Raw genomic sequence first — 11275 nt, 5'->3', positions numbered from 1 at the left:
CCCAGCCATACACATCAGCATCCATTCAGGAAGACGGCTCTCTGATTAGCCTAGCCTGCCTGGATTTAATATATATATATATATTTATTTATATATAAAAATATATATTGGAAAAATGGCGTCGGTCAACCCATTTGATGTCAGTGATTCTGAGGAAGAAGCAGAACGACGTCCCAATGAGACGGTGGACACAGAAAGAAGCCCGAGCGAGGGGGCGCCAGGTCCACCGCCAGGCAATCCCTTCTCTCCGCCTGCAGATGCCGAACCTCCGACACTGCTGCTGTCTAGCAACCGGACAAGCCCCAGTGGTGAGGGCATGTCGGTTTCGGCCGCGGCCATATCCGCTATGGCAGGTGTTGTGGAGACGCGGGTTTCTGTGGATGTTATCGCTGCTCAGCTATTGCGGGACCAGTACATTCTTACGGCCCTGGAGTTTCACACTGAACTGCTGGAAGCAGGCAGGGAGCTTCCGCGGCTAAGGGATTATTTCTCCAACCCTGGCAACTTCGAGCGACAAAGCGGCACTCCACCTGCCAAAGACCAGGTGCTGGGACCTGGAGGACCACTGAGTAAGTAGCGTTAGCTCATCTTGATGCTACTAATAGCAGTTTGCCAACCCTGTCTTTACTGCGGTATCGCTTAAAGATAACTCACTAGCTCGCTAACATTAGCTCAAAACCTTGCTCTATAGTAGTCAGTTGATCTCGAGATCGCAGCTTTCTGCTCCTGCCCAACCCCTTGAGGGCCGCAGTCATCAGACGGGTTTTGTGGGTCGGTTATCTTGACAGCTAGATCAGTGCCTTAGGTCCTGAAAACCCTTTCAATTGACAGATAACATTCGATTGAAGGGGGGTAGGTAATATTGTTACAGACCGGTTGTGATGGACCTGGTGTAATAAAACACCTCATTCTTCAGGCCACCTGCAGGTCAGAAGTCAAACAAACTACAACTGCAGAATAGTCATTAGGAAAGAGAGGTATTCTTGCGATACCTGCCTTTAAATTATTAGTTGCAGATGCGCCAAAAAATATATTTTCTGTCAACTTTCTACCTTGCATGTGTTCATCTTATTCTGTGCCAGACTCATACAACAAAATTAAATCATGGGGCTTCTAATAGAATAACCAGTGCTTGAAGCTGGAGAGCCTCATAGGCAAACGCAACATGCAAATAATTACCATAGTTACTGTCTGTATGACAAATAAACCCTTTTGTATTACTCTAATAGTATATATGTAGCCTTTCCTGTTGTGAAAAGGGATTGACTTTCATGAGATTCTCATAAAAAGATAACATTGACCAGAAATACAATTATTTAATTTTATTATTATATCCGAACAAAACTTTAGCACAAAAATTTTTAGCATTATCTGACTGTCTTTCTTTAAAACAAAATAGCATAACATATCCATTAGTATCTGTCATATTGTATTATTGATCTAACAAAAAAGGACAGCAACAATTGATTTAAATGTCCTAGTATTCTTAAAAGCCTTTTGTTTAGAGTATTATTCCAGTGTATCCTGCAATTTGTACAGTAATAAAAATATAACCCAACCAGACATACAAACAAAGTAAAGTTGACCTTCGACCCTGGGGAGAAATAGTTGACAAAGGTTTTTTTTTTGTTTGTGTTACTCTATGAAGGAAATTCAGTCACACTGCACCAAAAATACTGCACAAAGTTCTACGAAGCTTCCTGAGGTCAAAGGGCATCATACTGGCTGAAGAAAACTCAATGGGGGAAAAAAAGTTCAGTGGTGAAGATGGTGTTGGGAGATGGTTTAGAATTTGAAAATGTTCTGCTGATTTCTAATTTATTGTCTTAGGTTTTTCTTTTTTCTTTTTTTTTTTTGGGGGGGTGGGGGGGGGGGAATTATCTCCGAATAGACCCAACTTCAAGTTCCTGAATTATTTGAATTACTTGCCATATTTCTTTGTTGTTTCTGTTAAAACAGATGCTTTTTGGATTTTGATGATACAGTGCAAAATCACAACCGTGGATAACATTCAGCTTGAAATTTAGAAGCAGTAAAGGCTTTCACTATTCTCTAAATGTGACTGTCGTAGGTGTTATCAGTATCAAAGCGAAGAAAAACCAGAATCCTAGTTTGGTCCTCATGTAGGACGGTCAGTACTTCAGAGTGTTCTCCTGTTATCTCGGGAGGCTGCTGTGTTGGGATCATTTGGGTGTCAGGTTCTTGGTGTCCTTTGGATGTCAGGTCAGCAGTTTAAAACTGTATATTGCTTGAAGATCTAAGCAGAAAACACAAACGGACTGTTCTACAAGTTCTACAAATAACTGGATGAAACCCTCAAAAGTGTAGAGCATGACAACTTTAAAAATAAAAAAAAAGTCTTTGAAAAGCGTGACATACCGAGACATCTCCCCTATTGTGGTACTGACGGGACTGTCTTGTGGGAATATTCATCTTAGTCTTCACAGCTGCTGATAAAATATGACATAGAAGAAACAAAATTGTCATATCAATTCTTGACCAGAATAGAAAGAAATGAAAACAACACTATGTGTACCCAAAAGGGAGGACTTTGACTGATGCCATGTTTTGTTTCCTGCGAAACCCAACAGCAAGAGCTCAAATAATTCTAAATATTATTTTATGACTGAAATGTATTGTGAGATAGGAAAATATCCGCCAATATTCATATCACAAAGAAACTAATTAGTGCTGTAGAATCTCTTTCTTTCAGAGGAGTAAAATTCACAAATATCATGTGTCATGTGAGCTATAAAAGTAAAATAAAACCCCATCCTTTCTCTGCCGACCAACTATAAATGTTTTTGATGGGGCCATTCAGAACACAGAGCCTGTGTTGCTCATCATGTGCAGCTGATTGCTTCGAGCATTCAGCCAGGGAGTGACTGGGCCGCTGCTCCCTGCCAGATGACACAGCAAGACATTTCCCACCGTTTTTTAATCATCAGCGGGAAGGTTTCAGTGATGTACTCTTCACACCAGGGCTAGATCATCAAATAGTTGTTTGATCATAAGACATATTTTACAGCATAATGGCTGTATGCATGCTTTTTGAGCAAGAAGATAAAAGTTAGTTGTATTTGGGAGTTCTTGCCTACAAAGCTCGGATATAAGCTGCACACAGAATAAGTTTTATCTTGTGCTCAATGTTGAGATACAGTTGGTTGGCCATAACTATTGAGTTGTTTTATTTCTAAACTACAAAAACTTTGTAATTATTTATTTTTTTATTCTGGTTTTCTGTTAGACTCCTTCAAATGATCTGAAGCGCATTTTTCTCATCACTCTTGTCTGAGCCAAACTAAACATGCCACATCCTGACAAGGCGTGAGTTTTCGCCTTTAGGCATGTCTTATGTGACGACCACAAAAAGCATGGACATTGCAAAAATAAAAATTTGGAATACAAATACTTTCTTGCTTGTAATAGTAATCTGGAACCTGTTTAAGCTAAAACTTATCTTTGTATGGGTAATTACTTAATAGAATTGACAATAATTTAATTAAAAAAAAAAAAAACATTCCCTTGCATGCACCTACAGACACTGCAATTATCAGATGATAAATACACTGTAATATGCTTCTTTGTTGATAAACTGGTTCTATTAACAATGCAAGAGGATCATGTTTCTTTCATATCAGTTTTGGTTGGAAATGAACCCTAAACATAGACAAATTTTAATATCCATTGAAGATGACCTGAGTAAATCTGATAATTTCAAATTATGAGTTCATTTATCAAAGGCAACAAACTCCAAACAAACATGAATCTTTTGTCATTGGGGAGGAATCTTTGCTAACCTTTTTCTTTTTTTTTTCTTTTTTTTTTTTGCTTTATAATTATCCACATTCGAAGTTCATACTTTGACATTTCTTATTTAAAAACTGCGTTTTATATTTACTCGGGTGTCATGTGTGGCAACAATTGATGACATCTTTAAAGGGCAGTGTTTTTCACAGCACTGTTTATCGTTGGACCAGTCCCAGACTCCTTCGGTCTACTCTGATTTATGTCTCAGTAATCTTACTACTGCCTCATTTGTCCCATGCTCATTTGCATTGTAAACTAGTGTTATTCTTGCCAAGAAGACTCTTCATTAAATTAAATGAGCTTGTTGGCAACATCCTGGTATTGTATCTGGCCCCATTTTTTTTTCAAATACTTCTTTGTTTCTGCTCAATGCAGGTTTATTGGCTGATGAGGCGTGTTCATTTTGATTCAGGCATATAAAAGAACCACTAAATGCCTGATTCCCATTATGAAATTGTGATTTTATTTCATTTATTTTTTTTATGCGTGTTTAAATGTGCACACATTCAATTTCTCTTTTGTTGCGGTGTGATGAACGCTTCCTAACTGAATTCTCAATGGAACTATGAGATGTATCCTTTTTGAAACTGTATTTTAAAAAACTTAAAGCATAAAGTTAACAAGCTTGACTTATTTTAGGCCAACACATCTACATTTAGCCTGAGCCTATCCTGTCTGTGGATGATAGAACAAATGCATTCCAGTGGAAAGAAAGCTAACACCATTGACAAAGCAAACCAGGCAGCCAAGCTCAGTGTAATATGATCCTGAATGTGCTTATTTATCAGCTTTATCTGTCCTCAAAAGTTTTAAATATATTTTTCTACCCCTATGCTCAGTTTTATAGTTGCGTCTTAATGGCTGTTTTCATTATGTTAAGCAAAATCTGTTTTTTTTTTTATTACAGCATATGTATGCACTGTGAGGATTTTTCATTTTATACTGATCTCTTTTTAAAATTTTATATGAACCAACTCTGTCAATGTGTGAAGGAGAAGGCTCCTATATTTAAAGGGAGTGTCTCTGAAGCCCTTTTCGTAATTCATTGCCACATTTCTTAAGCTTTGTTAGCTGGGAAATTCTTTGCGTAATTGTTGCAAATGATGTTACTCCTGTCTCACTGCTGCCTCTGTGTTCCTGATTCTGTGCAGATCGAGCAGGCAGTATTAGCACCCTGGACTCGCTGGACTTTGCACGTTACTCAGATGACGGCAACCGAGAGTCAGACGAACGAGTGGCAGGTAAGATGAACCATAGCGTCAGGGATCCAAGCAGCGACGGCTGTTTTACCTTTGGGGAAATAAAAGGCGACAGGAGAAGAGAAATGGGCTTTAATAACATCAACTCCTTTTGCATGCTTGTTAGAGAATATTGCCTAAATACACAACGTTAAATAATCCAAACATTTTGAATTAGCACTACATTAAATCAGTGGTAGAGGTGCATTTTAATTTCTTGTCAGATTTTGGGACTTGGGTTAAGGTTTTTGAAGCGCCACCTGAATTGTCAAATTGATGGTGTCAGCCAGTGGTATTTTTGTTACATTACCTACTTTACTGCCTTTTTTGTTTGTTCTTTTTAATTGCTCTTTCTTACCACTTTGGAGCTGTCAACGTTTTTCATAGTTGAATCAATTTCTAATTGTGTCTTGCACTATACATCTGACAACTCTACATGTACAAGCACCTGCTCAAGCCTTAGCCTTTTCTTTGTTTTAAGGTGCATTTGGACAAGTAATTGTAGGTTGTTCACAAGGAATTAATTTAAAAAAAAAAAATTTCTTTATGGCAAAAATGTAGCCTTTATCTAAAGGATTTTTATCAGTCCCAACATCAGTTACGTTTTAGCATCTACAATGCATACAATATAAGGTTTAACATTAATTGTTAGCACCCCAAATGCCCAAAATCATAACTCTAGTTTTGTTACCAGAGCAGGAAATTTTCTTAAAGATTTGAGGCTAAGGCTTTCTTGCAGATGGACTGAATGGGATAATTTCCAATAAATTACAGTATTATTGAAAAGTTAATTTATTTCCGCATCTTAATAAAAAAAGTAAAACCTGCATATTGATCGGCTCAGTACACACAGAGAGATTTATTTCTAGCACTTATTCTGGTAATTTTAATAATTATTGAAACAACGTCAAATTCCTCAGAAAATAGAAATATTACATCAGATGAGTTAAAGACAACAGTTTTGTCTTTAAATGTATAAATGTTGGCTCTTTTGAAAAGTAGGTTCATGTTTCACACAGTATTCGGTACTTGATCGAGGCTGCTTTTGCTTGAGTCACTCCATCAGGGCAGCGTGACATGGAGGCGATCACCGGATGGCTCTGCTTAAATGTTATGGAAGCCCAGTTTGCTTTAATAGATGTCTTTAGCTCGTCCACTTTGCTAGGTTTGCTGTCTCTTGCCAATTTCTATAGATTGTCAGTCGGATTTAGTTCAAGTGAGTCTGTGTTTTGTTGATCTTGAAGCACTTTCTCTGACCACACTTTATGAATCTCTGTTTCACAGTGCTGTCAAGGTTGTGCCAATCCATGTTGCTCACAGACTGTTTTTTTTTTTTTTTTTCAACCACACTGTTTTCTTCCGCTCAACTTTCCTCTACTTGAGTATGGTGCTCTGAACAGGCATCTTCTTTAGCAGTGAGGTTTATCTTGTGGATACTGCATGTCAAGTCTTCAGGTCGAATATGGTCATAAAATCCTGTTTCAATATAAAGAATATACATTTTTATTGGGTCTAAGGTAAAATTTTAATTTCCTGGAAAATAGAATTTTGAGTTTTCATATGCTGTTTGGCATAATTTTCAACATTTCCAGATAGAAATTCTTGAAATATCTCTCTAATTGTGTAATAAATGCTACAAGTTTCACTTTTTGAATTGCATTACTAAAATATAGAAATATTCAGATTTATTGATATATATATATATATATCTATATATATAGATATATAGATATATATATGAAGTTCACTAATTTCCTTTTGGGTCTTTTATTGATTGAAATCAGAGACATTTACTATCGGATACAGTTATATCTGTCATGCAGCAGAGATTTTGGTTTCACATCCATAAATGGTGATTTGATAAAACTACTATTTATAGACACCTTTTCGGTACAATATGTGCACTTCCACCCCCACCACCACCACTTTGATCCATACCTGTTGTCATCTCCCACAAAGTGCTCTTCTTGTTAAAATGCTGCCCCCCCCCAGCTGTCTGACTCTGGGTTTTCTGGCTTTCTCCTGACGTTGATCAAACCCCAGCGAAATTCTGGACAAGTCACTCCATCCAGACTAGCTTTTTGTTTTGGTTTTATTGAACTTTTTTATTTTTTTTATTTTATATATATATATATATACCTCTCCCCGTTATCCAGTTCATGGGTTTCCATTTTGTTCAGATTGCAACCTGTGCACTCTTCATCTGTAGAAAAGTTTACATGAGATTCTGATAAAAAAAACCACAATTTTGTATTGCAGGAAGAACTTAGGTTAACTGTTACTTAATATAGAAATACAATCAGAACAAAACACAGATTTTCAGTGCACAGATATGCAATGTTGTTTCCTTGCTCCATTGCTTATCACTTCTTGCGTGTGTTCTGACTCTGACGTGTGAATCTTGTTTGTTCCCTATTCTTTTTTTAAATGTTAGATAAGGAGAATGCATTGCAAATAAAATAATTATCCTCACCTGCTGTTTCTCTGTAGCTTGTACGACATGAGAAACAATTTGCTAATGTGAACACTTTTTTGAAGGATAAAAAGAAAAAATGACTCTGAAACTGAAACAAAAACTGAATCACGTCTGAGTGATTTGACTCCTTTTTCTTTTAGCTCAGAGCCGATTTGTTGATACAGCTATGCTGGAATCTGTGAAGAACAAGTTCCCTGAGCAGCATTGTCCTTTGAGTGCCTGGAAACCAGTTGCCTAGGAGGAAACCTAGTGTCAGACAGCTAATAGATTAGAGAAAATTAAAAAACAAATTGACCACCATTTACAAATTTGATGGCAGAAAAACCACCTGCCTGTCTTTAAACCTACAGGCAGGTTTACCATGATCCTCTGCTGCATGCATTTTTGTTATTTTTTCTATAAACCCATGATCTGCATGCTTTTTTCTTTTTTTTTTTTTTTTGCTTCATTTGATCTTCAGTGTCATATTTTCAAATGCTCCATCTTTGTTTAATTTTGTGCCCTGTGTTTGGTTGGATCCACTTCCTGTGTGTGTTGTCATTTCCTGTCCAGTGCTGGAGTTTGAGCTACGGAAAGCAAAGGAGACCATTCAGGCTCTGCGGGCCAACTTGACTCAGGCAGCAGGTGTGGCGTACTTTTAACTTCTTCTCCACCTCAACCTTTCTTGTTACAGTTTTCTCTCTCTCTCTCTTTATTTTTGTCGTTACGAAGAACTTCAACGAGAAAGTTAATCCACAGTGCTGGTCCAAACTTTTTTTTTTTTTTTCTTTCATTTTCTCAATTTCTCAGAGAGTGAAGTGGCATGTCAGGAGAGAAAAAACTTCAAATCGAGTCCTGAAATCCAGGTGGGGAATCTGTTGAAATAAAGTGAAAGGAAAATATTAGATTCATTAGATATAACCATAAAAGCTCTAGCTAAACTTTCACCCTGTTCTTTTTTTCCTTTATCAGGAGCCCATACGCCAACTGGAGAAAAGAGCCTTAAACTTCCTTGTGAATGAATATTTATTAAAAAATGAATACAAACTCTCATCCATCACCTTTTCTGATGAAAACGATGATCAGGTAAAAGCTTTTTCCGTTCATAGGTTATTTTAACAAAAGATTTTTTTTGTTCTGAAGGAAAATCATAACTTCCAAGTGGTGATTTTAAGCAGATTTGCGTTTAGATCAATTCTTTAGATGTCTTACCATCCTGCATATGAGCTTAAAAACACATCCATTTCCTGAATACTTCCTTCTTATTTTGTTTCGTATTCATCTCCAGGACTTTGAATTGTGGGATGACGTCGGTCTCAACATCCCAAAACCTCCTGACCTGTTGCAGCTCTACAGGAACGGAGGCAGCACGCTTTCCTCTCCAAGGGATAAGGTGGACGCGTCTGTCGGTGTGGCTTTTGGGGATCTTCCAGGAAACTGCGTCGCTCGAGAGCCCCGAAAGAAGCCTGACCTGTCACAGCAGGTGTGTATAAGCAGTTTTCCGTGTATGTCCATTTACAGTCTGATTGCTTCTATGCAACGCTGGACTGATACAGTATCTCTGAAAGTAGCAGCCCCTACTATTCACTTACATAAAGATATTTTTCAGTTGGTAGAATTTTCTGTTTAAAAAATATCCCTACTGTAAAATTTAGATTTTCTAAGAGTCTAAATATCTGTCTCGATCTTCATATCACTCTTATAAAACCAAACAATGTTGGTGAAGTCACTAATTTCTTGTTATGTGTGATACACTCTTTTTTTTTTGCTGGAATTTCACAATTTTTTGCATGTTTTCTCTAGCAACAGTCAGAAGTTGTGCAAGAATTGGAATACCAGCTGAACCTCCTGAACAGTGAGAAGCAGAGTCTTGCTGAGCAAATAAAGAAACTGCAGAGGTAGCTGCTTGCGCACCACTCACTCAGGGAATGATATAGTCTCCTGTTCTGCTGATGAGACATTCATTCATTCTTTTTTTTTTCTATGGCTTATTTTTAGTGATGCTGCCAAAATAAATGTCGATATTCCTGAAATGTACATGACATCTATTTTTTTTTTCCAAATTGCTTCACAGTGAGATTCAGATCCTGAAAAAGAGCGTCTCGTCTCCGCCTCCGGCCAATCTGGAGCTTTGCTCCTCCTCTAGCTCCTCAAAGCCCTGCTCCACTAATCCTCCTTCTGTGGTTTGTGGCTTTTTTACTTATGTGTACAAATTATATAAACAGATGCCTGTGTATAACTCTCTAAGTAAGTTTTTTTTTTTTTTTTTTTTTTTTTGCTCTCAGCCTTCTCTAGATAATGGTCAGTATCTAGACATCCGAGGGGTGTTGGAGGCTGGAAATGACCTTGTATCGACCTCCACTCAGAACACATCACAGTCCCAACAGCAAACCTGCAACAAAGCTACAAGTCAACAACGCGTCCAGTTTGATCAACCAAACAGGTTAGTGGAAATATCACATCTATATCTCTTTGTCACCCATAATGACTGACAGACTTGACTGACTGATTTCACTGTGAATTAGTCACCGCATTACTTGTTTTATTTAATTAAATATAAAATCTCTTGTCTGCACAAGTACCCAGAACTGATTGTCAAACTCGTAATTTTTCTCAACACAAGAGACAGGTTCTATAAAACACAGTTTTGAATACTTTAGTTTTCCAGGTAGACCAAAGATATTTTAATATCACTGTTGCTGTATTTTTATTCTGTTTATGTTATGCTGTAGCTGTAGAATTTCTACAATAAAGAACAACTTCTAAATTTAATTTGTTCTCCCCATTGATTTTCAGATTTATAAATTTCTAAATACATTGACTTCACTTGAATCAATCAGTGGGGCCTCTGAAACTCGACTTCAACACACCCAATACGAATTGATCTGTCTTTAGTTTTTTTCAAGGGCCACAACTAAGGTGAATGTTATCAATTTATATGTCTGGGCAGCTTCAGTCACAGGCCTTTTTTTCCAAAAAGCATTTGTATTTATTTTTTCTCTTCCAATCAAAAGCAACCATGGCTAAGTTAAATTGACGTTTTAATGGTCTGAATATTTGAATAATATCAGGTATCAAATTATCCCAAAATTAACAGATGAAACCATTTTTTGCGTAGTTGCATCATATGCCCACTAGATGGCGGTAGACATCTGGCTTTGCAAACAAGATGGACAGGCTTGTCCTCTTGTGCAAGTGCCAGGAGTTTAGCTCTCTTGCAGCTTGGCTTTGTTTGCAGCTCTGTCATTTTGTGGTCGGAGCCATCGCCAAGCTCCTTTTTTGGGGGAATTAACAGGAATTGTGGAGCGCTGTACTACAATGATGGTTTCCAACTTGACTTTTTCCTGCTATTCCAGGAAGTTATCCCCGGCCTTCCAGCAAGCCTTGCTATCTTTCTGCAGAATGTGCTCCGAGAGTCGACTCGGAGCCGAGGTCAGCAACACAAAATACCTGGAAGAGGATCGATACATTTAAGGGCAGCAGAAACAAATGCGTGTCCCTCCTCCCTCCAGGTGTCTCGCATAGCAGACAGCGAGGAAAGCGTGATGCTGATGCTGGGCCGCTGTCTTCCTCACATCGTCCCCAACGTCCTCCTTGCTAAACGAGAGGTAATCCTCCCACCCACCATTTCTACTGCCTCTCTGCGCTTCTCTTTCTCGCCACCCTGTTTCCGATCAATCACATGCATCTTGTCTTAATATCCAATAGATGCACACAGAGCAGCAGGACTAAGCAGGGGGATCATTTTGGGGAGCTTGATCATTTTTGACTT

The 11275-nt window shown here is 38.0% G+C and overlaps 1 protein-coding gene across 8 annotated transcripts in view; it reads left to right on the top strand.

Annotated features, from left to right (window-relative positions):
- Positions 1–12: 12 nt before the first annotated feature.
- Positions 13–11275, top strand: part of relch (RAB11 binding and LisH domain, coiled-coil and HEAT repeat containing) — a 32403-nt gene continuing 21140 nt past the window's right edge. For 6 of the 8 annotated variants that reach the window (XR_006369531.1, XM_044105330.1, XM_044105329.1 and 3 more), the window contains exons 1-11: positions 13–569; positions 4962–5051; positions 8077–8148; positions 8314–8369; positions 8476–8589; positions 8792–8986; positions 9307–9401; positions 9578–9686; positions 9789–9946; positions 10860–10935; positions 11016–11111. Coding sequence is in view for 7 of the 8 variants with exons in the window: in XM_044105330.1 (XP_043961265.1) it covers positions 116–569; positions 4962–5051; positions 8077–8148; positions 8314–8369; positions 8476–8589; positions 8792–8986; positions 9307–9401; positions 9578–9686; positions 9789–9946; positions 10860–10935; positions 11016–11111 (1515 nt within the window). In the remaining variant the exon portion in view is untranslated. The remainder of the gene's footprint in view (positions 570–4961; positions 5052–8076; positions 8149–8313; positions 8370–8475; positions 8590–8791; positions 8987–9306; positions 9402–9577; positions 9687–9788; positions 9947–10859; positions 10936–11015; positions 11112–11275) is intronic. The other 2 variants (XM_044105332.1, XM_044105331.1) reach the window with 1 other exon arrangement.

The sequence above is a fragment of the Gambusia affinis genome, linkage group LG21 (assembly GCF_019740435.1).
Source record: "Gambusia affinis linkage group LG21, SWU_Gaff_1.0, whole genome shotgun sequence".
NCBI lineage: Eukaryota > Metazoa > Chordata > Actinopteri > Cyprinodontiformes > Poeciliidae > Gambusia > Gambusia affinis.
This window is presented reverse-complemented; position numbering and strand designations above follow the sequence as displayed.